Source organism: Crinia signifera, chromosome 5, assembly GCF_055691185.1.
Source record: "Crinia signifera chromosome 5, ASM5569118v1, whole genome shotgun sequence".
In the NCBI taxonomy this organism is placed as follows: domain Eukaryota; kingdom Metazoa; phylum Chordata; class Amphibia; order Anura; family Myobatrachidae; genus Crinia; species Crinia signifera.
This window is the reverse complement of record NC_139221.1, coordinates 28,756,384-28,781,786: the sequence shown is the minus strand read 5'-3', so window position 1 is coordinate 28,781,786 and position 25,403 is coordinate 28,756,384. Positions and strand designations below refer to the sequence as shown.

The window sequence follows — 25,403 nt, the reverse complement described above, 5'->3', positions numbered from 1 at the left end:
ACACCACATGCAAATACCGGGTTTATAACAGGTTTGCAGTGTGAAAGCAGCAGATGAACTCAACTGTACAGGGAATGCAGGACTATGCAATGGGTGATTCAGTAGGTGTCACGCGTGGCTGAGAAATAATCAGCCAGTGTCTAGGGTAAGGGGGTCTGAGCATCAGCTGTTCCCGCTCTGAGCGGACCAGGGCAGTGCAAATTTAACGAGCGGACTGTTAATTATATATGCTCATATGTAATGAGCGGCCCAGCTCATTAAATATGCACTGTGCTGGTTCCAGCTGTACCCATAGTGCTCACTGCTGCCTGGGTACCGTTTCAGACCTGTTCAGACAGCAAAAAAAAAAAACGGGTCTGAAACGGGTAGGACCCTGCTTTTTTACAGTTTTTTAAAATACCAGTTATTTAAAAACTATAAATTCACTATGGACCTTTCAGACTGTACAGTTTACCGTTTTAAAATGTTAAAAATCGTCAAAATACCGTTGTTTTTTTTAGTGCGGTCTGAAAGGGGCATTAGGGGTATGTTTAGCTACGCTAGTAGAGAGATAAAGTACAAACCAATATGTTCCTAACTGCCAATGTCATTGAAGCTGATTGGTTGATACTTAATCTCTCTCCAAGCTTTAATAAACACACCCCTCCCTCAACCGCTCTTATATAAGCCCCTACTACCTATGTTTTTATGAAGTAGAGACTAGGGGGATGGGATGTTGCCCATAGAACCTTCTAAAATATAATGGAATCTTAACGGTTGCTACTGGCAACATCCCATCTTCAACAGTAAATTTACCCCCTAGTCTCTACAGTACGTCACAAAAACATAGGTAGTGTACCTAAATAATCAACACCGACACATGTCAAGTCTCTTTAGAACAATAATTGTGACCACACTTTACTTGCAGGGATATTTAATAGTGCATGTAATGAAACTTACACCATGGGTACAATGGCCAGATATAGGGGGGTATTCAATGCCAGGCGCTATTTCCGACAGGGGAAATGGCTTCCGCCACCTATTCAATACTGCCGTTTCCGACAGCATTGAAGGCGGATTTCGACAAACCGGATCCGACTTTTAAACCAGTCGGATCTGTTTTTTTGGGAAATGGCAGCGGATTGTCGAATTCACAGCCGTTTCGCCCACAAGCCACCTTTTCACCACTCGACAGGCAGAACATTGAATTCCGCCCGTCGAATTGCAGGCGAGGCTGGCCTAAAACGGTCCAGGATTCCGACTCTCGGGGCGTTCCAACAGTCGGAATCCCACATTTAATACCCCCTTTGTGCGATACCAGAAGCTGACCGAACTCGAAGGTGTTTGTTTTTGTTTTTTATTTTTTAAATTGCTGTCCTTTTTATAAGGCAAAACAAGGCCTGATTTTATACCTGATGTCTCATCTGCAAAGTTGCAGATGACTGAGTAGATAGCTGCTGCCGAAACAGAAAGAGAACCTGGCCCCGTGCAAATTTATTTCCCATATCATGGGAATGGACACGATATGCTATTCCCCGCAAATCCATAAGCAATTCACAAACCATCTAATGATTTCCCTTGTGCCAATGTGAGTTAGTCTGACGCTTCTACAACTGTGCGCAGACATTCGATAATGGGTAGGTTTGCAAATTCTCACAGCGGCGATTAACTCTGAATCAGACCCTATATTTGCATTATTTTATTTTAGGATGTTTCAGTGAGAGGTCAGACTTGCTGAATTATAACCATGGAGTTATATCCTGGCAGGCAGAAACCTGTTACCCCCTGGGGAGGTCAAGAATCTGAAATATGTAGGAGCCAGCAATTTAATTTGGTATTTTCTAAGATTACCCACAGAACCCTGTTTTTTCAGCATTCCCGATGCTAGAGACCTGAGAGGAATCGTTGTCCGTAATCTAAAAGTACCTTAGCAAATGTTATAATCGATGATTAGAAATGGTGTTTGTACTTGCAGTGCTCTGTTCTCTGTAGTATTGTTTAGCTTCTGTCCTACAACAATAATAAATTAAACGGAAATAGGATTTGGAGCACTAAAACACTTTAAAGACTTCCCTGGAAGATGGGACGCAGTACAGGGTCTACTCTGTAATGTGTCCCCATATAGAACCCACAGTTATCCGGGATCTCTGTTTACGACATACTGTACTTCGCACAGTGTACGTTTGCTTTTATTTTTCCCCCTCTTGTGGATCAAGCTCTGGAAACCCCACAGTGCATGATCCCTATATAATTAGATTTTTTTTTTTCTTTTTAATACGTGATTAGTTGGAGATGTGTGGCATTTAATTCCTATTCAGCAGTCTGTTAGTATTAGGAGTATAGTAAATGTGAATAAACATTCATTATAGTTTGGTTGTGTGTAGGGAAATTATATTTAACTTTGACAGAGCACCTGAGGATACAATGTGGAAAATAATACCACATACACATGGGACAGGGCATCTCCATTGCTATGAGGTTTTCACACGGAGCAATTTATGCTTAATTTAGACAGCTTGCTTATAAAAGAGGCAAAAATCGCCCGTGTGTATGCCCGTTTTCATTGGCATGATGTACAGGGGAGAAAAACAGCTGCCTTCAGTCTACCCCTCTTTCCTGCTCTGTGTCCCCGCCCCTCCTCTGACGCTTTGTCTCTCGCTCTGTGCCCCCGCCCCTCCTCTGACGCTTTGTCTCTCGCTCTGTGCCCCCGCCCCTCCTCTGACGCTTTGTCTCTCCCTCTGTGCCTCCGCCCCTCCTCTGAAGCTTTGTCTCTCCCTCTGTGCCTCCGCCCCTCCTCTGACGCTTTGTCTCTCGCTCTGTGCCCCCGCCCCTCCTCTGACGCTTTGTCTCTCGCTCTGTGCCCCCGCCCCTCCTCTGACGCTTTGTCTCTCGCTCTGTGCCCCCGCCCCTCCTCTGACGCTTTGTCTCTCGCTCTGTGCCCCCGCCCCTCCTCTGACGCTTTGTCTCTCGCTCTGTGCCCCCGCCCCTCCTCTGACGCTTTGTCTCTCGCTCTGTGCCCCCGCCCCTCCTATGACGCTTTGTCTCTCGCTCTGTGCCCCCGCCCCTCCTCTGACGCTTTGTCTCTCGCTCTGTGCCCCCGCCCCTCCTCTGACGCTTTGTCTCTCGCTCTGTGCCCCCGCCCCTCCTCTGACGCTTTGTCTCTCGCTCTGTGCCCCCGCCCCTCCTCTGGCACTATTTCTCTGCAGTGTGCTTTTGATGTGCTCACGCTGGGTAATGTGTACACCCTACAGCGATGGTGATGCGAGGCCCCGAGCGTCGCCCGCAGAGCTAGACTGTGCATGCAATGACTGTCCTGCTTAGATCGCAGGATTTTGCCTACAAGCACACATTGCAGGTACATCGCAGGTGTGCAGCCATGTGTGCTGAGCGATCTGTGCATCATAATCTGTATTTTAGGAAAAGCCATTGAGAAAAATTAAAGTGTGATGCTTATACTGATGTCTCTCCATGATTGCTGCTTGCAGGTGTCAGCGGCCTGTATGACTTTGGACCCGTCGGTTGTGCGTTGAAGAATAATATTATTCAGACATGGAGACAGCACTTTATACAGGAGGAGCAGATTCTGGAGATTGACTGCACCATGCTCACCCCGGAACCCGTCCTCAAGTAATTCTTCCCTGACTACATAAATGACTGCATTCTGTATGTACACTAAGCGGTCAGATCAGTTAGACACAAGGGGATCGAGATGCTGGCGTGCAACTGCAGGGTAATGCGTCTAAAAGCCCGCTCAATCGCAACCCTATTGGGCTTCAAACAAAGTATAAACACTTAGGGCGGCATGTGCAGGATGCGGCCTAACTCGGATGTTTTTTTAAAAGAGCAATCTATTATAAGGCAAAGCAATGCCTCGTAAGTGATTTCCTTGTTAAAAAATGTCAGAGTTCAGCCGGCATCCCGCACTGCCTCCGAACTCGGGCGGCATTACGCTCATACGGTCTAACTGAATTGAGCCATAGGGTAGTATTCAGTGCGGCCGGCGAGGGGGTTAAACAGCGAGGATCGCAGAAAACCAGCGATCCTCACTGTTTAACCCCCTCGCCGGCCGCTCGCCCCTATTAAACGTTCTGGGGGAATCCTCGCCGTCACAGGACGGTGAGGATTCCCCCAAACAGCGAGACCCGTGGCTAATGCAGCGATCCCGCTGTATTTAGCCGCGAGTCTCGCTGCTTCTGCAGCCGCATACGCCAATTCCCCCTCATTCAAAAAACTGAGTGAGGGGGAATTGGCGAATGAGGGGTGAGTTGAATACTGACAGGGGGATCGGCATTGAATACACCCTATAGTGTTCCGAAACTAGAGAGTATTTCCCCAATGTCTTTGTCTGGTTTTTATCAACGGCCAATCATCTCCTACCTGTCATGTTTCAAACCAAGCCTGTAACTTCACAGGTAGGAGCTGATTGGTCGGTGATAAAAACCAGACAGTTTATCACTTCATCGAGCTTAATAAATCTGGCCCTGAGACTCAATGCTGACTTACTAGGCCTCTCCCCAAGCCTACAATTCAGGTGCTAAATACCAATACAAGTTCAGGCTGCTGATACACATTGGGGGTTATTCTGGTTCATTCGCAAGGCTGCGAATTCACAGCCTTGTGAGTCCACCAAACCCCGCCTTGCGATTGGTTGGCCGACGCCACCTATTCGCAAGGGTGACTCGCTCGCAGGGGTTTGCCGACTGGATGCTACACCGTAACATCCATTTGCATGGCAGGGAACCCTTACTGTATTACATAGAGCTGCTGTTTGTTATCCAGTCACTGTATTGTGGTAACCTCCAGTCCTCCCATTTGTCTCCTTCCCTCAGGACCTCCGGCCACGTTGACAAATTTGCAGATTTCATGGTAAAAGATGTGAAGAACGGAGAATGCTTCAGAGCCGACCATCTTCTGAAAGGTGACGACCGCCAGTGTATAAGGGTCCTCATTGGGGTTTGTGCTCAGGGCTGGCTGGGAAAGGCACGGTTAAACAGATGTCCTTTTTATATCGTGGCTTGTTGCACCGAAAAGCCCCATACTGCACGTCCTGTCTTGCACCAAGTATCATTTGCTCAAAATGTGCATCTTCTGCTCAAATACAATGGCATTGCCGGCTTACACTGACCACTGGGGCTTGTGGTGTTGTACATCTGTGTGTGACTGAGTCTAATCCGTGTAAGCAAGGTTCCATTGCTCCTGGCTCTTCCGCACGCCAAGTTTCTTTGTTCTTTATCTACGTCTGTTGTACCAATCCCTGTGTGGCTGGAGTGGCAGCTTGGCGTCTCTTTGCTGCATCTACGATGTGACGAAGATGCAAAATGGAAATAAAAATACTTGCACTACTTGTCTCAGAGCATTTCAGTAGCGCCGGGCGTCTCCCAGTGTATGGCGTACAGATGCTCCGTGTATTAGGACGCCATTATAGATTATAGAAGCCTGGATATTATATGCCTGATTGTAATATGCTTCCGCACATTACCAGACTTAAGATTCTATCTGATTTGGCTGCTTACATGTAAAGTGTAGCCAGCTTTAGTTTTACATTATGCAATCCTATGATCATATTAATGCTGTTTTCAATGGCGGCCTTGGTTTCTCTCTGTCCAGCAGCCTCTGCCCAACTAATTGATACAGCGTCAGAAACTCGGGAGTCTTTTGAAAATGTGATTCCTCCAATGTTCCAAGGATTGAACTCGCATAGACAGCTTATTGAAACAGCTGTCCTGTTTTATGCACATGAAGGCGTAAGACATTAGTATAATTCTGAGGGACACTTGTGGGTTTATGCTTTTGAAGCCCACTGCGTATAAAACTTGTATAACAGGACCTGTTATATGTTCCGCACATTTAATCCCGCCCCCCATTGTGATTGGGTGCGAGAGTCAGGCGGTCATCCTACATCTAACCGCATCCCCACCTTCAGCTAAGAACCCCTGCTGGACAGTTGTGTTAAGAGATAATGAGCACCTGTTAGTCCATGCCCACTTTAAAGGTGACCATACACCTACAGATTTATCTTAAGATCTGGCCGGTTGGAACAAACACCTAGTAATATCTGAATGACCGTTTGTCAGTTTTCCAGCATTTCCAAGCAAATGGTCAACTGTCATTTGCTCTCATCCATAATCATGTTTTTGTTCCAACCAGCCAGATCTGAAGATAAATCTGTAGGTGTATGTGCAGCTAAGAAATGTATTAATAATACTATAATCTGCAGGTTTAGAGCAGCCTCAGTCCACTGTCCATCCCTAATATAAGTCTTGTTTTACACAGCTCATCTCCAGAAGCTCATGTCTGATAAGAAGTGTACAGCGGAGAAGAAGGCAGAAATGGAGTGCGTCCTAACACAGGTGAGCTGTCCTCTGCAGGGATCCGGCACATATAAGAAATATCGCTGGCATTGTATTGGTTTAACAGGGTGTTAATGATGCGCTAGTCAGCTGTTGCACAGGGCACTGGGAGTAGCTTCATTAATATATCGCTAAACCTGAAATACAAGTTTCCTTACATTAAGATGCTAATAATATCCTTCAGATGTATGAAAACTTCCCATATCTTGTTAGAACTTGTTTTTTTTACACTGTGTTTATGTTTGCGAGCCGTCACCGGCTATTTCCTGCTAACGGGATGTTGGCTCTGAGTGTGAGAACATAAAGGAAGACTTATGTGCGCAGTGTAACAGTAAAGATTATATTAATGGAACTTCTACACGTATATCTGTAAACCTTTATATGTAGCGCCTTTTAAATAGCCTAACATTTTGTTTTGCCTCCGAACATCTCACCCTACAGATGGATCCTCATACTCTTGAGGTTTGAATGTACCAAAAATGCCCCTGATCTGTTCACCAGGTCCGCGCAGCTTGGCTTGCACTCAATGGGACAGATGTATTAAGCCTTAACAAGAGATGAATGCAATGGTGATAACGAGAGATAAACGTCCAGCCAATCCGCTCCTTACTGACTTTTCAAACACGCCTGTAACATGGCAGTAAGGAGCTGATTGGCTGGACGTTTATCTCTTTATCACCATTGCATTTATCTCTTCTTAAGGCTTCATACATCTGCCTCTATCTTTATCGTCTTTTTATTTGTTCAGATGTGATGCAAATAAACAGATTAACAGAATTGGGCTGATTAAATGCATATGCAATACTGGTATACTTGAGTCTGAATCCAGTTCCATTGTTCTCTGTATACATGCTCGGTCACACACAGATATAAAAGCAGTATGCATCAAGTTTAGTTGGTCTCATAAAGCGGTTTGGTCGCACCACCTTGCAATTAAAATGCACATCTCGGAAAGACTATTGGCAGGATGTAATACAGTTAAGCTGCCATACATCTACAGATCGATTGTCAGATTGGGCTGGTTGGAACAAAAACCTGGTAATATCTGGAATGGCAGTTCGGCAGTTTTCCAGCATTTCAAAGCAAATGGTCAACTGTTTGCTCTCATCCATTACCAGGATTTTGTTCCAACCAGCCCAATCTGACAATCGATCTGTAGATGTATGGCTGGCTTTAGTTCTTCAGGATTGAGGGATTCTGGCCATACTCCTGCTTTTCTCTTAAAGCGGCAATGATTTAGAGGGTGTTAGTAAATGATTTCCACTTTAAAAATACATTTGAGTACTGCCTTTTTTTATTCCATGTTCTCCTGTTAGTGCGAGCGATCACTAACCGCTGTGTTGTCTAACGCTTCTCGTTACACAGATGGACAATTACGGCCAGCAAGACCTAGCTGACCTCTTTGTCAAATACAATGTCAAATCTCCCATCACCCTAAATGACCTCTCTCCTCCGGTATCTTTCAATCTCATGTTCCAAACGTCCATCGGACCCGGGGGCAACATGACTGGGTGAGCCACCAATTTCCTAACTTTTTTAGAATTTCAGTTTTGAAAAAAAATATAATTTTACTAAACTGTTTATTTCCCCCACGGACAGTTATCTAAGACCAGAAACTGCCCAAGGAATTTTCCTCAACTTCAAACGTCTCTTGGAATTTAATCAGGGAAAACTGCCATTTGCTGCGGCTCAGATTGGAAACTCCTTTAGGAACGAGATCTCTCCTCGATCGGGGCTCATCAGGGTACGGTAAGTAAATGGGAATTATTGGCACAAATCGATTACCCTCCCCCCAGAGTAAGTGTTTTCTGGAAACCATGGAAGTCTCCTGTGATTTGATGTTGGTAGGGTCTTGCTGGGCTTTGCGAATGTATGATGTAGTATATGGGAAAGTCACATCCAGTTTCCAGTCCTTGCCTGGTTATTTCCCAGCCCGGTGTTCTCTGGGCCATGAAAGAGGAAGTTTCCCGTTCACGTCAGCACTTTGTGACTCTTATCATCCATGGCATAAAAGCAGTCTCATCTGTCACCATTCACTTCCATCATCAGGATATTGCAGTCCTGTTAGTACATGAGAACCTGAGGTTTTACGTTCAGCTGACAGATCTGTGACGCAGCGTTCTTGCCAATCTATTTGTAAAGTTGAGTGGTGTTATGAAGTAGCTCGGTGAGGGCAGGTGGTGCGTTCGTGTTCATTCTACTCCTGTTAATTGCTTGCTGGACTGAAGACTCTTTTATTTATTTATGAAGGATTTCTTTATGCTGCAGACTCAGGATTAATTATTTGGTAGAGCACAAAATATTACTTTATTTTCATACCCCCATACCTTCAGCATTTTCCCTTTTAACATTCCTGTTTACATGATTTCTTCATTTAATTTCCTGGCACTTTGCTAATTTGAAGACATTTTGGACAGAACGGACGGAGTAATAGCATTACTGCCTCACAGCGCTGAGGTCATGGGTTTGAATCCCACCATGGCTCTAACTGTGCGGAGTTTGTATATTCTCCCCGTACTTGCGTGGGTTTCCTCCGAGTACTCCTGTTTCCTGCCACAATCCAAAAATATACTGGTACGATAATTGGATTATTGACTAAAATGAACACCCGTGTGTGTGTGTGCACATGTGGGCAAACTATGGGCCAGTTGCTTCTTCTGTGCCATCATATTCTATATCAATGTGATGCATTTTTTTTAAATTGTGACACTGGTCACGTGTTCTGGAATAGCCGCTGTAAGGCGCACGCTGGAAAATATCGCACTAGGCGAATAAGCAAAATGTGCTCGCTCCCAATAGAATTTCCTCCATAGAGTCAAACACCCCCATGTTTTTGTCCCAAATTATTAGCAGACAAATGTGCTGCAGGGCGCACACTAGGCAGCCCACTAACCTATACAAGTGACACCTGTTACCCTTAATCTCAAAGTTAAATTAATATATTTGATCAAAGAAAGACGTGTACTAACATATAAGGAGCCATTACAAGCATGAACGGGATTCCCTGCTCCTGGCGTCCAGGAAGGAGCTGGATCAGTAACTATGCCACCGCCTACCACATAGACATCCTGAAAACATAACCTGTTGGGAAAACCAGAGGGTTGAGTCTAAAAACCCCCTGGTCTATAACAAATATGATGACCAGACAAAAAGGAGAAATGGACTGTAAGGGAAGGATTGGAGGGCCACGTGTGGCCCATCACTGCTCAAGCGGGCCTTCTAAAAAATCCAATACTTGGGGCACCCTTACAGTGCGTATGTCCCAGGTCTCCGAACACAATCACAAATGCAATAATTAGAACCACCTGTGGACCTTTTTCCGATGAGCAATTATTGCATCTGTGCTCCAGCAAGGAGATCTCGAAAACATGTTCTGTTATCGTATCCCAGTGACTGAATGAGAAGTACCATTCCTTTGTTTGTCCCTATAGTTATGCCATGAACCTTTACTTGGGCCTCGCAGGTTGTCCTCTGCCTCCCCATGGTGGCCTATATCTGAATTGCAGCCGTCGGATTTCAACCAGGGTGCCGCATGGCAATGAATGTGTGCTACTCAGCAGTGTCCTCTTCTGATTGGATGACCTTTGCTGTGTGTCGCCTTTAAATGAAGTTGTAAGTTCCTCTTACTGTCCTCTGCTTGTTTCACAGAGAATTCACTATGGCAGAAATAGAGCATTTTGTTGACCCCAATGAGAAGAATCACCCCAAATTTGAGAATGTAGCAGACCTCAACATCCAGTTGTACTCCTCTAAGGCCCAGCTTAGCGGGGAGTCTGCGCACAAGATGCGGCTCGGGGACGCTGTACAACAGGTAAGTCACCTGGCAGATCAGAGGACACCTACAATGGGGCATACACACGGGGAGATTTCTGCTTCATTTGGACCTGGGTAAATTGCTGAGAAATGAAGTGATAAAGTGGAAGTTGATAACTCACCAGCCAATTGGCTGCTATCTGTCACAATATAGGCTGTGTTTTAAAAATAACAGTTAGGAGCTGACTGGCTACTCCACGTAATCATTTCTCCAGGCTTAATATATCTGCCCCATACTTTGAAATGTCATTTACTAGTTTCATTATTATTATTTTTTTGAAGATTGTCTTGGTTTCCAGTAAAAGATGCCCATACGATATTCTGTATCTCCGCATACATATAAGGTTGGGCCTGCATCCTTATTCCTGGGCGCATAGTCCAGTGTAACAGTGCCCCCTTCTGGTCAAATGAGAGGAATCTGCACTTTTGTAACTGTTGAGAAAGGCACCTACCACCCATTGAGTTAATGTTGGGTATATCGAGCCTATGACTATGACGAGTAATGAGAGGGAAACGCCTGGGTTGTGCCAGGACTGGGTATAACCAATGCACAATACTGTATTAAGGTTATTATCGCTTCCGTCCCAACCCCAGGGTGTGATTAACAACTCTGTCCTGGGATACTTCATCGGTAGGATCTACCTCTACCTCGTTAAAGTTGGGATCTCGCCGGAGAAGCTGAGGTTCCGGCAGCACATGGAAAACGAGATGGCTCATTATGCCTGCGACTGCTGGGACGCGGAAGCCAAAACCTCTTATGTGAGTATTGGGCCAAGTGCTTCTCCTTAGCCAGGCGGGGGTAACATAAGTGCTGTACCGCACTGCGACATTTACTACATTGCTGCAAGACAAACTGCACAAGATTCTAATCTTTATTTCTTTCTATTCCTCAGGGCTGGATAGAGATTGTTGGCTGCGCCGATCGCTCATGTTATGATCTTTCCTGCCACTCCAGAGCTACTAAAGTGCCACTTGTAGCTGAGAAACCTCTTAAAGAACCCATATCCTTGTAATCTCCTGATTTCTATGTTACTGGTCAGCTATTCGCTGTGATTGCTGACCACGAATGAGTGATCACCCAGTGTGTTACAGGATGCTGCATTATGTGCTTGGGCAGGGGTGGCCAAACCTGTCCTCAAGATCTACCAACAGTTCCTGTTTTTCAGGCAGCCTGTGGATCTATAGTTGAGTTTGAAAATGTGACAGTTAGTAATGACTACAGCTGTGCACCAGCTAGGTGGCCTGGGAGATGTGACAGTTAGTAATGACTACAGCTGTGCACCAGCTAGGTGACCTGGCAGATGTGACAGTTAGTAATGACTACAGCTGTGCAGCAGCTAGGTGACCTGGGAGATGTGACCGTTAGTAATGACTACAGCTGTGCACCAGCTAGGCAGTCTGGGAAATGTGACAGTTAGTAATGACTACAGCTGTGCAGCAGCTAGGTGACCTGCGAGATGTGACAGTTAGTAATGACTACAGCTGTGCACCAGCTAGGTGACCTGGGATATGTGACAGTTAGTAATGACTACAGCTGTGCACTAGCTAGGTGACCTGGGAGATGTGACGGTTAGTAATGACTACAGCTGTGCACCAGCTAGGTGACCTGGGATATGTGACAGTTAGTAATGACTACAGCTGTGCACCAGCTAGGTGACCTCGGATATGTGACAGTTAGTAATGACTACAGCTGTGCACCAGCTAGGTGACCTAGGAGATGTGACAGTTAGTAATGACTACAGCTGTGCACCAGCTAGGTGATTTGGAAAACTTGGACCGTTGGTAGATCACGAGGACTGGTTTGGCCGCCCCTGTTCTAGGGCTTTTGCGACCGAGCAGTCAGTCTTCTCGCTTATCTGGCATGCTAGAAATCTGGCCTGTGTACCCCTGTCAGGGCTTGTATTAAAAGCCTGTGCTATCCACTGCGTGCATTCTAGATCCTTATGCAGTATATGCAAGCCATAGTGCATCTGGGCGGAAATTAAACTCATTGAATGATTTATGGCCTTAAGATGGCCATACATCTACAGATCGATTGTCATATTGGGCTGGTTGGAACAAAATCCTGGTAATGGATGAGAGCAAAATGACAGTTGACCATTTTATTTGAAATGCTGGAAAACTGCCAAAAACTCATTCAGATATTACCAGATTTTTGTTCCAATCAGTCTGTAGATGTATGTCCACCATAACACCATACATACTGTCCACAGCTACGGTGACCTGGATTACTGATATGGTGAAGTCTACTCCCCTGTAATGTGGAATCCTAATTCTACCTTTCACCTGTAGGTGGTGCTATAGTACTATTATGTTTATTAATACTAGGACATTTATTTATTTACCGTTTCTTATATAGCGCAGCAGCTTCCGTTGCGCTTTACAATAGTAGACAGTGATAAGACAAACTGTTAACAACAGACAGACTTGGAGGTAGGAGGGCCCTGCTGCAAGCTTACAAACTGTAGGACATGGCTAAAACCGTATATCTATCTATACATTCAGGCTGCAACCAGATACTGCATAAACATTCTGCAGCATGTACCAGCAACCAGACACTAACATTATTGGGTACAGTGTAACGATAGATAATTTGATAAGGACTTCATGTGTGCCCTATTACCTTCAAAATTGCTGCACATCATCCTTCCCTTTGTCTTTGTTACAGTACTGTCCTTTATGAATATTACCCTTTATATGGCAGCGCCTGATTTCATAAATGAAAAAGCAAGACAATGAAGTACAGGGTACATAACCATTGCTGCCTCAGCAGGCGGCACTGAAATAAGTATCAGGGTGGCAGAAAATCGCAGGATTTGATGCCATCAAAGATGGTTTATGTAAGAGAAGGAAAAGCACATGAGGGAAGAGGGCCCTGCTCGTGAGAGCTTACATTCTGAAGGGAATGATTGATCATGATACCCTTACACAATGCCTCCTGAACAGTCTTTAGACTTAGCCCACAAATTCCCCAATTTCCACATAACTCCGTGATGCTCCATGTATCCTCAGATTATATCAGGGATTTGTAAGCCTGGACAGAGTACTAACCAAATGCCACTAGCTGTGTTTTGGGGGAGGGGGGGGGGGGGGGGGGGCAGATTTCTTAGTAACTTTCATATGTCTCTTTAAACACTTTTAACTCCCCTGCTTCCACCAACTCTTTTGCTTGGAGCTAGCATAAGTAGGCATGGTGTATAGGCTGCCATCCCTTCTATGGTAACTCCTCCTATGTGGCTGACTGCTGCTCTGGTCTTCCTATTACCTGTCCCGCGATATATCAAGTTGCACCCACGGCTCTGCACTTACTGAATAAAGGTGAAGCTGACCGTAAAGGCAGTTTGGGGTGGGTAGTCCTCATCCCAGGTCCTACTACAAGATGGATCAGGAGTTATTATCCCCTCCGCTGCATCGGGGCACAGAACGACAACACCATTTGCGTCTAATAACATAATAATGTTTATATATATATATATCTTTATCTATATATCTCTATCTATATATCTACTGCTGTTCAGCACCTTAACTCCAGTGCACAAAACGGTGAATGTTGTCCAGTTTGATGCCAATAAGGGCGCTGTCGGCAAGGCGTACAAGAAAGACGCCAAGCTGGTGATGGAGTACCTGGCTATCTGCGATGCCTGCTATGTATCAGAGATGGAGCAGCTGCTAGAGGGAAAAGGGTGAGTGTATGTATGTATGTATGTATGTATGTATATGTTCGTATATACACACTTCCAGCCAAAACACCTAGAACATAACCGTATTCCAATTTGATTGAAATCTAGTTTAATGAAACCTTGCTTGTCTCAGTATACTACGTAATGAAAGCCTGGAACAAATAAATAATTTGAGATAAAAAAAAATCTTACATTCAATTTGTTTAATAAAATTCCAGCTACATTTTTAACTCCTTTAAACCCATTAGATGTGTGAGAGATGTTCAAAATATCCGCTAAAAACCCCAGCATCGCTCACATTTGTTATATAACTTCAAATAAAAAAATGTTGTGTATATTTTTTTTTGTGTAAATTTTTTTTTTTTATATTTCCTATATCAGGTAACATTACAGGTCATTCTAATGAATACAAATGTTTGCTGGGCAATTTACACACCTATTTTGCTAAATTCACTTGGCACTAAAAGGGTTTAAGTACCCGCCTTTTGCAGTCGGCATGTTGACACTGCAGTTTTTCTGTTGAATGTCCAATAATATGTTGATATTCAAATGTCGCCATTCTGTTTATGTTGATATTCTGTCGTTGTCCGCACAGGGAATGCCTAACCCTAGACCCTTCCCAACACTTCCCACAACTGTGCTGCATCTGTAGGTTGCTTTCACCCCTCTTTCGGTACATCCCAAACCAGCTCCATGGGGTATTTGTCAGGAGGATGTGAAGCCTGTGACCTTGTTCTCTATATTGCATGGCGCTGCAACATGGTGGGGTAGATGTTGTCTCAGGGTGTAAAATTTCTGATTCGAGGCCTGATTCACAATTCATTGCTGATGTGCAAATTTGCTGATCGAGGAATTATCGAATGGAAAAATTGTTCACTTGCGCTATGTTATGTGTAAAAAAAACAGCTCCTATGTATGGTTTTAAAAGGACCTTAGTAGTGTAGAGAAGTCCAAGGAGTGTCCTAATCTTACCATACTTCTACTGCTGGTATTTGTAGAAGGCGGGTCCGCTAGATGGAAGGGAAGCGGTCACACGCTGTTACTAGTTCCAGCTGATCGCAGGTAGTCCCTGCTTCACTGCAGGTCCCGTGCGGCAGATGACTTCTCCCCGGCTTTGTGGCTGGTCCTCGGCAGGGGGGATTGGAGGTACTACGGACTCCTCCTTGCTCGATCAACACGTTTCATGCGTACCTGCACTTTGTCTAGATCGAATTATCAAATGACTGCGTATGCATACGTACACATTGCGCATGAGGAAATAGTCAAATTTCAAGGGGATTATGATCAATATGCTTTTTCTGTCACTGACCGGAAGTCGGCATTTGGGGCGGTTAACCGGCCATTTTCTCTGAGTGGCAGAAAAAATGTAGGCGTGCCCAGTCATTGTCTGGAAGGATCTGTGACATCAGCGCAGGCTTCAATCAGCCTGAATCCAAGTGAATTGCACATGGATTTGCAAGTGTATTGCGAATATTGATCCGTTAGCAATTCTACCAAAGGCGGGTTTTCTCTGTAGGTGGCAGCTATCTACTTGCAGTGATTTGTAACGTTGCAGATGAGCGATTAACTGTGAATGAGGCCCTCGATCCAGTAAGAGGCCTAGGCCGCCATGCTTCCTCATCCATGTCTGACGGTCATTGTATGAGGTATACAGTAGTTAATAACAAGTAGGTTGGTGTCCCTGCTTCCCTGTATGTTGAGCCTAAAATTTGAAATCATTTTTTTTTTTTCAAGCTGTGACATTCAAATTATTTTGGGTGGTTTTTGTTTTGTTTAACCGCTAGCAGCTCACCGCTGACTATTTCAGATATTCACTCACTGGCATTAAATATAAATAACGTTTGTGGGTGTTCTAAGATCACTAATTGCTAGTGAATAGATCTTCTATACATATATTTTACACTAGCCTATCCTTTCTGCAGAACTTCTCCGTGTTTTATTGGCTGTAGTAACACAATTTGGCAACTTTTTCAGGGAATTTACTATTGAAACAGAAGGGAAGACTTTTCAATTGACGAAGGACATGGTCAGCGTCAAGAAATTTCAGAAAACGTTACACGGTAAAGAAATAACGATCTGCTTCTCCCTATGTAATGTCTCGTGCAGCCCTCTCGTCACTGACACAGCACTCATCTCCTGATATACTCTGTGCTGCAGGGAGACCCTGCTGCTTACACTATAACTGTGGGTTCCCGGTAATTTATGTCCCTGCCCCTGACACATGCAGCCCTGTCCTCTGTAGAATCTCAGTAGTATAATCTCTACATTTCTGCTTCTACGGGTCTCTAGCTATGAATAGGGGTAAATTAGTGCAATCTTTCCCATGGATATTAGTGTTAGGTCTGTGAATAAAATCCTATGCTTGTCTATCCCATAGAGCAGGTGTGGCCAAACAGATCCTCGATCTACCAACAATCCACATTCCCCAGGTCACCTAGCTGGTGCATAGCTGTAGTCATTACTAACTGTCACATTTCCCAGGTCACCTAGCTGGTGCACAGCTGTAGTCATTACTAACTGTCACATTTCCCAGGTCACCTAGCTGGTGCACAGCTGTAGTCATTACTAACTGTCACATTTCCCAGGTCACCTAGCTGGTGCATAGCTGTAGTCATTACTAACGGTCACATTTCCCAGGTCACTTAGCTGGTGCACAGCTGTAGTCATTAAGGGATGCGGTCATCTATTAGAATGAACTTAGGTCTACAGTCATTAGGTCGACCCCACTAGGTCGACTGGCAGGAAGGTCAACTGACTTAAGGTCCACATGGGCCAAGGTCGACATGACACGGTCGAATTTGCATAAAGGTCGACATGAGGAAGGTCGACTGGTCATAAGGTCGACATGGGGTTTTTCACTGTTTTTTGAGCCGACATGTGCCGACAGGCGGTATTTCATGCCCTACCATCCACTAGGGCGTGGAGGAGGTTATTAAAGCTGTGGCGAGTGAAGCGAGCCACCGTGCCCGATGCATTGCGAGCGAAGCGAGGGTCCGATTCTCATTGCCAACTGTGTCCATGTCGACTGTGTCGACATTCGGATAAAAAAACTGAAAAACCCATGTCGACCTTATGACCAGTCGACCTTCCTCATGTCGACCTTTATGCAAATTCGACCTTAAGTCATGTCGATCTTGGCCCATGTCGACCTTAAGTCAGGTCGACCTTCCTGCCAGTCGACCTAGTGGGGTCGACCTGATGACTGTAGACCTAAGTTCATTCTGACAGATGTACCGATTCCAGTCATTAATAACTGTCTAATTTTCAAACCTGCTGCATTCATTCCTACTAATAGATACACAGGTTGCCTGACACACATGAACTGTTGGTAGGCCTTGGGGACCGGTTTGGCCACCCCTGCCATGGAGTTAAGGCAGCCATGTATACACTTATAGAGGAAGAAAACCTAAAGTGCTAGTGCTCTTAAAACCGTTCCCCAGAATGCTACATTGAGCAAGGCCCCTGCCAGATCTTGGTGCTCTGGGTACAGTGGTCCCTTTAACACTTTGAACCCTGCCGATGCTCCTAACTGTCTCCTCTGGCAGTAGAAGGGTTAAGCCTTTCCTGCCCCTCTGTTCAGTGTATGTACTAGAACACAATGTGTTTGCCTGAATACGACTTCAAAGGTTACATTTCTGTTTCCGGAGATGAGCTATTGTCCTCCCCACTGCTGGCATTGTGGGCACACTGTTCATTACTCATCCTATTCAGTGCTCATTGAATGTTCCGGGGCCCTGCACAATTCCGATTCATGCTGCTGGGACAATGGGATGCCTTGCGCCCTTGTGTGGGGTTTCCAGGCTCCTGCGTGATAGAACACTGGCAATGAATGCTTGCCGCTGTGAGAAGAATAGTGAATTACAATGACCCCCTGCCCACGCCTGTCTCTCTTGTGTCACCTTGCCGCCAATCAGACCGCAGCATCCTTTCAACTCTGCTTCTAGCAGTCGTCATGGAAACTGCCGGTGATAGTCCAAGGTCTTTGCCGCCGAATAGAGTGCTCCTGTTAGAACAATTAGGAATATGGAACTACATGCAACGCTCTTGAGTGTGTTCTTCTAGCAATGACCTGTAGCTCGTCTGTTTGGCTCTTTTGTTCTAATTACCAGAACATTTGTTACTGGCATGATACTGCTGTTGCCTAATCCATCACTCACCCCCGCCCCCCTCAGCTATAGCTCTGTGTCTACAGATACCCAATAATGACACTTCCAGGTGGCTCTCCTGCAGTGTATCCCCTATCCCCATTATAGTATTTTATGCCCACCTATTTAATTTAGAGGACCATGGTGGGGTCAGTATTCAGATAGCACCCAGCACTCTGTCTTCAGACTTTAAGTTCTCTGTGCAGTGTAAGAGTTGTCCACCAGGGGGCAGCAGCTCTGCCCTCATGAGATCATAGTCACAGGACTTTACTTTTCTATTAAAGAAGATAAAAATCAGTGTTGAATCTTGTCTGTCAATCTTGTGCTTCCCTCATTGTGTGTAATCCTTGTACTTTCAGTGGAGGAAATCGTGCCAAATGTCATTGAGCCGTCATTTGGTCTTGGAAGAATCATGTATACCGTTTTAGAACACACATTCCAGGTCCGACAAGGGGACGAGCAGAGGACGGTAAGGCCGTCTCCATACACCCTACTGATCGAATTACTCTTCAATCCCCATACTGTAGCCAAACAAACCCATGTGCATTCATCCCACAAGGCTTGCGGCATTATCTTGCACACGTCGCTGAGCGCTAATCATTGGGGCAGATGTAGTAAGCCTGGCGAAGAGATGAAGTGGAAGGAGAGTGCGCACCAGCCAATGAACTGTTTGAAATATGACAGTTGGGAGTTGATTGGCTGGTGCCTCCTTCCACTTTTTCTCCACTTTATCTCTACGCCAGGCTTAATACATCTGCCCCATTGATTGAATTATCGTAGGAGTTTTTTATTTAGATAAAATAAAATAGTGCCAGTGGTTGTCGCTGACATGTCTAATCTATTTTTCCCCGTTTTTCTTCCTTCTCCACTTCCAGTACTTCAGTTTTCCAGCCATAGTTGCACCATACAAGTGTTCCGTGCTCCCGCTGAGCCAAAATCAGGAATTCGTGCCTTTCGTGAAGGAGCTGTGTAAGTGCCGGACTGATCTGTAGCGCTGGTATTTGTACATTATACCTTTATTTATACATCAGTGAGTGGGGTAATTGTGATGGCCAGTCTATAGCTGGCCATCACATAAAACCTGACCATCGCTTATCCTTACCTACTGTTTATGCTCACTTCTTTACCTTCTGTGTCACCCCTGTCTGTCTATCCCTCCCCTTTAGAATGTAAGCTCTCACGAGCAGGGCCCTCTCTCCTCATGTGCCTTTCTTAGAATATATAAACCTCTGCCACCCTGATGATTGCTTCAGTGTCCTGTCCCCTGATGCAACTATCTATATTAACCATGTGCTTGTCCTAAACTGTCTTGTACTGTAATTTGTTATGTGTTTTTGATTATAACTATGCTTTGTAAAGCGCTGCGGAATCTGTGTGCGCTATATAAGAAACTGTTAATAAATAAATAATAAATATAGCTGTGGGATTGGCTGCATGGGTTACATAGTGAGGACCGTATACCGGGGGATATATAGAACAGAAATACTATATATTATATATCTGTGAGATTGTGTATGGATTCATTGGTAAAAACAGTATATGTTGTATATAGAAGATGATTATGATGATGGAGTTGTATTGTGTTGCTATTCAGATTGTGATTTGCAGCAAGTGCTCAGTAAGCTGCGAGGGTGGCTAGTTGTCATAATGGATGGAAATGCCAAAAACAGCACCTTATCCCCCCTCGTGGCCACTTCTATGGGGCTGCGGACCAATTCGGTCCGAAATCAAGTGCAGCATACAGTATATGGGACTCTTGGGTAATTAAATGGACCCCTTAATGTCTATAGAACTAACCTCTACACACTTCCCTTTCTCCACAGCCGAAGCTTTAACTAGGAACGGCGTGTCTCACAAAGTAGACGATTCCTCTGGATCCATTGGGAGGCGCTACGCCCGGACGGATGAGATCGGTGTTGCCTTTGGTATCACAATAGACTTTGATACAGTGAATCGCACTCCACACACTGCAACCCTCAGAGACCGCGACACAATGCGGCAGATAAGAGCCGAGGTAATACTGTCACTGTAGCATGTATGATGTAGTTTCCAATTGTTAGGGTCCTGTATACTCCTGCCTCCATTTCCATCAGAATGTTCATCTTGTCCTATCCACGCCTAGCCGATAATATTGTGGAGCAAGTGGCCATCATTAGTATGTAGCTTGCATTAACTGCTGCCTAGCAGGGTGTAGTAGCAAAAGAGTGACATCACAGAGGAGTGATGTCAGGTTTTGGGTCTTCTGCACATACCAGAGGGGTGTAGTCCTTTTTATACAGGATGCCCTCTGAGATTTATAAAATGTTATAATAAGTATAAAAATGTAAACCATAATAATGGATGACGGTGGGTACACAACAAAAATTGGTGTATAATGAAACATAAACGATAAATAAGACCATATCTGAGCAATGCAGAGATTAAAAGGCTGAAGGTAGCCTAAAAAAATACATTTGCTGGCATCCCAGGTGGGTGCCGGACGGGGTCCCAACAGTCGGGATCCCGACTGTCAAAACGCTAACAGCCGTCGGCTATTTTTCCTCGTGGGGGTCCCAACGTCGGAATAATTACTGTCGGGATCCCGACTGTCGGACCCCTATACCACACCCATCCCAGGTAAGGAGATTGTGCCATGAGTCTGTATGAAAGCCACTAAGGAAAAGCTGTATGGTGAAACATGGGGTTAATAACAGGCGCCAAAATGCGGTATTAGTGACTGTGGATAAGATGATTTTGCCTTAATTAGCGTGTAAGCTGACACTCAATAAGTCCCATTGGTTTAGGCAGTTAATTGATAAAGCAGTGAAATGATAGTACGCTGGTATACCGGCATGTTAGTAGAAGCAGGGGGAGGAGGAATGTAATCTCACCCACTTGAGTCTAGGTAAAGGAATCATTTACCGCACAGGGAGATGGTATGAGTGCTGTTCAAACGGAAGGGCAGCGGGGTGGTGAGCACTGCCGTGCTGGAGAGCGGCTGTGTGCCAGAGCGTGGTGAGTGCTGTTTGCTGCAGTCAGTGGAGAGACGATCTAGCATAATCTAGCGGTCAAAGCCCAAGTAAGGGCAGAAGTCAGGTTCAAGGTCTGGTGGATGTTGGGTGGCAACATGTTTCGTCTCCTTGGTGATTGGAAACTTTTCAAGCTGAATATTGCCAGCATCCGGACTTGGTATAAATAGTGCAGCAAGGGGTCATTATTAAATTAAATAATTAAGGAGCCAATTGTCAACAATTAGGTGTGTACAACATAACAATCGAAGCTTCAGACAGAAAGCAACAGTTACTAAACAGCGTGTCCTGTAACAAGTGAACTAGCAGGCATAATTATCTAAGAAGAAATATTGCGACACAAGTAACACATTATATATTTAATTTAGACGGAGAGCAGTCAATTGGTGGTAATAATCGTGATGGTGTTAAGAGGCCGCACAGATCAGAAGGAGAGTAAACAGCAAACCATTAGTTTGAGGGTAGTTTTGTCATTCTGGTCCCTGCGGAAAACACTTGAGCATAATTCAATCATCATGGAAATTAAGAGAATTAAAATAATAAACATTCTAAATATATTAAAAAAAATCATGAAAATGGGAATTATAATACTGGAAAATAGCTAGGGAAAAATTGCGGGTGGCCTCAAAGAATTCTGTGTAATCACCTGATCAGATGTAAATACTGATTACAGAAATTAGGGTAAGAAATACTAGGTGAAATAAGAGGTGAAAAAAATACTGAGATATGGAACAGGGGAGAAGGAACAAATCACCCCAACGATGGTGGGACCCCAACTCATGGGATGTAGGTTCCACCTCCAGTCTCCGTATACTCTAGTCCAGTGGTTCCCAAACTGTGTGCCGTGGCACCCTGGGGTGCCTTGGGGGACTTGCAGGGGTGCCCTGGATTTGTAGTCCATGACAAATTTAAGTTATTCATGTCCAATATAATAGTCAAATTGTGGAGAAACAGAAGTGAATCCTCTCCGTTACCACATAACTGATCGTAATGATGAGATGTAAACACAATTTAACTTTTTTTGCCACGAAAATATCTCTAAAGGTCCATACACACTGGGTGACTATGCCCAGCGTTTATGGACCACTATAATCCCTATCATCGCTGTGGGGAAATACACTCCGTGCACACACACTGAGCGGCTTTCCCCCTGCCCGGCGCCGACTGAGGAGGGAGGACGCTGTTGCGGAGAGCTATTCAAAGCCGTCCTGAAAGCCGGTCATCTGCTGGTATAACCAGCAGATGACAGGCTTTCCCAGCGATGTTGTGGGAGCGCGCAGCAGCGCTCATCGCCGGGCCATACACACTAGGCGGCTTTGAGCTGAAAGCCGCTCAAACCTGCTGTTTTGAGCGGATTTCAGCTCAGTCACCCAGTGTGTATGGGCCTTTATGCTTCGGGGTGCTGTGATTCAAAAAAGTTTGGGAACCCCTTCTCTAGTCTAAACATGAAAAAATCAAGGGCTTCATTTAAACCCAGTGGGGCAAGTGTATCTAGATCCAGGAAGATTCAGCGATAGCCTTTTAAATCTATCACCTCCTCTTTTGGTATCAGATATATGTTCAATTCCTGAGATCAAAAGATCTTTTTTGAAACACTGATTGGGAATTTTTTTTTCAGAATATTGTTTCTATGTTCTCTGAAGCGACTTTTCAAGCTTCTAGTATTTCGATGTACTGCAAGTGCATTGTAAAGCATATATACAATAAGTAGTCTTGCAGTTAATAAATTGTTTAATGGGATGTATACTGCAGTTACAAGCGAGATAATCGTATAATTTTTATTTTCCATATAGTTGCAAGTAAGACAGATTGATTTATTACATTTGAAATTACCTTTAGGTTTATGAGGTATCCAAGTTGTCTTAGGGGAAGGATGGTTCTCTAGGTAGCATGCTTGGCGCTATAAATTCCCTGAGATTTTGATTTCTTTTGAAGATTATTTTGGTTTTGTCAAGACACTTTGACAATATTTTATCATGTTGTAAGATCTAAAAGTTGTCAAGAACAGCTTTCTTAATGGAGTTTGACCTCATATTGAATTTGAGATAAAAAAGTATAAAGTCTTTTTTTATCTAAAGAGGATTCTTGTAGAAAAGTAGATTTCTTATTCGTCTGTTCTAAGAGTTTTTGTCTAGGGACTTGGAGTGCATCCTTAAAGGCTTTTTTAAGGAGCTCCTCTGGATAGCCTCTTCTCTTGAAATGTAACATTTCACCGGATTGAGCCAAGAAATCTTCGTTAGTTACTGCGCGGTAATCTGAGTATTAGATTTTTTGGTATATTTTCAATCCAGGGTTTATGGTGGCTGCTGTCAAAATGTAAATTGTTCCCTGTTCCCACAGGTTTCATTTAGTTATTTTTATGTTAAAGGTTAAATATCCCCACCACCGTCTCCTGCGCAGCACCGCAATGCGTTTTCTGAGACTCATGCCAAAGTCTGCCTTCACTACGAATAAAAAATATAATTTGTAAAATTCATTCTGAATTATGATATACAGAAACCTAATTATATCTATTCTGTTATTGTGAAGTGTGCCCTCTGCGCCATTTATTCCTGTAAATTGTAATTTTTTTGCCATGGTTCCATTACTGCAGAGTTTGTGGTGAACTGTCCGAGGTTTTGCTCTGTTAACTAGAACTCTTGCCTTTATGTACAAGAGTTCTAGGGACCCTAGACTACGCACCCTTACTGTAGGTAATAAGCTGTACCACCATGTTGGGACTTGTAGGGAAGACCTTAACAAAAGTGTTAAGTGCGTCTCTAGTTCTTTAAAGCTCCTGCATTAAATTGGTCTTCGAGAAGAGATGAGGCCTTACACACCTTTATGTCCTTCTTATCCACTGCTGTAGATGTTACTGGATGATATGATAATGTTGATGTACAGTGTGCTTGATTTCACATAGGGGGCTATATATGATAATTGTAGAAAAGGTAGTGTTACCCATAGCGCCCACTGGAATGTTGGCTTTCCTGTCGGCAGTGCGACACACCAGATTTTCTTCTCTCCCAAGGTGTGAACAGAACAAATTGTGATTATGAAAACGTCTGATCGCTGTCAATATCATTTCAGATCTCAGAACTTCCCGGCATCATCCAAGGTCTGGCCAACGGTTTCCTGGCTTGGGCAGAGGTGGAGAAGAAATATCCAGTGTTTGAGGGGCAGGAGACCAGCAAGAAGGATACGATGGAGGAATAGAAGACATGGATCGGGCCCATTTTACCAGTGACCCTGACGTTCAAAATTTTATCTCGTTGACAATTAAGGGAAACAGGCATTTTGATATGCTTACAGGGATAATCCTTAATTATCACTTCCATTTAAAGCTTTCTGCCATTAAACTATATGTTGAACATTTGCTTTTGCATTTAATGTCATATCTTTAATATTCCCGAGGGATCGATTTGTCCTTCATTACATCGCTCTGAATGTGTACGCACGGTATGATATGTTGTCTGGGTACATATCGTTTAAGTGTGTACATAACTTTAGGGTTCAGCTGCTTAATGGAGCAGTTATGGATAGTAGGGATGGTATCGGTCGAAGGATCTAGATGGACCATGTTATGGTCGAACCTGTCTAGTTAGACGCCTAAAGATAGCCGAACAAGTCTAGATCGGCAGTAATGGAAGTTAAGACATCAGCGTTAGAGTGACGGGAGCATGGTCGGCGGTCCAGTGATCGCGAAAGCCCTAAAAAATTCTGGGTTCCTGGGACCCCTCACTTTAAAAAATTGGGGTCCTACCTGACCTTTTCTGGGTCCCAATGGAATAAAGCCTAATCCCCCCCCCCCCCCCAGCATGGCACATACAGAAGCCTCCACCACATGGCATATACCTTGAATGTATTTATTTTTGGTAAGCAAACATAGATTTTGTGGTGCCCCTCACTGTGGGTCAGGTGGAAGTATCAGTTGGCCCACTCACATAAAGCAAGATACACATATACTAGAAAAGACATACTGTAATCTTGAAACAGGGACTCTGTAGGGCATGGCCACACAATAGCAAATCACATTACACCACACAATAGCGCCATTTAAACACACTGCACCAATTAGACCCATTTGGACACACTGCACCAAGATTACACACTCCATAATGCCCGTTACGCAACATGCGGGGGGAAATGGAGAGCCAGCAGAGGAGAGAGGGCAGGTGGAGATGAGGTGACGGCAGGGCAGCAGGCTCAGCATGAGATGTCACACTGTCAGTGGCAGCACTGGGTGGACCATGCAGATGGAAAGTTGACAGCAGCGGCTGGTAGTCCAGGGAGGAAGAGAGCTCCAGCAGGCCCCAGGGAGCAGAGCTCTGTCAGCAGCGGCGGGTTGCCCATGGAGGAGAGATGTGTTAGCAGCGGCGGGTGGACTAGGGAGGAGAGCTCCGGCAGCAGGCCTCGGTGAGCAGAGCTGTCGGCAGCGGCGAGTTGCCC

General features: G+C 44.6%; 1 protein-coding gene across 1 annotated transcript in view; it reads left to right on the top strand.

Annotated features, from left to right (window-relative positions):
• The window catches only part of GARS1 (glycyl-tRNA synthetase 1), a 36,148-nt gene extending 11,818 nt beyond the window's left edge, over positions 1 to 24,330 (top strand). Inside the window, exons 4-17 of the mRNA XM_083186873.1 lie at positions 3,465 to 3,606; positions 4,809 to 4,897; positions 6,253 to 6,329; positions 7,695 to 7,840; positions 7,929 to 8,078; positions 9,978 to 10,140; positions 10,737 to 10,901; positions 11,036 to 11,144; positions 13,681 to 13,825; positions 15,797 to 15,882; positions 18,327 to 18,436; positions 18,843 to 18,936; positions 19,791 to 19,981; positions 24,045 to 24,330. Coding sequence (XP_083042999.1) covers positions 3,465 to 3,606; positions 4,809 to 4,897; positions 6,253 to 6,329; positions 7,695 to 7,840; positions 7,929 to 8,078; positions 9,978 to 10,140; positions 10,737 to 10,901; positions 11,036 to 11,144; positions 13,681 to 13,825; positions 15,797 to 15,882; positions 18,327 to 18,436; positions 18,843 to 18,936; positions 19,791 to 19,981; positions 24,045 to 24,170 — 1,793 coding nt within the window. The 3' untranslated portion in view covers positions 24,171 to 24,330. The remainder of the gene's footprint in view (positions 1 to 3,464; positions 3,607 to 4,808; positions 4,898 to 6,252; positions 6,330 to 7,694; positions 7,841 to 7,928; positions 8,079 to 9,977; positions 10,141 to 10,736; positions 10,902 to 11,035; positions 11,145 to 13,680; positions 13,826 to 15,796; positions 15,883 to 18,326; positions 18,437 to 18,842; positions 18,937 to 19,790; positions 19,982 to 24,044) is intronic.
• The last annotated feature ends 1,073 nt before the right edge of the window (positions 24,331 to 25,403 follow it).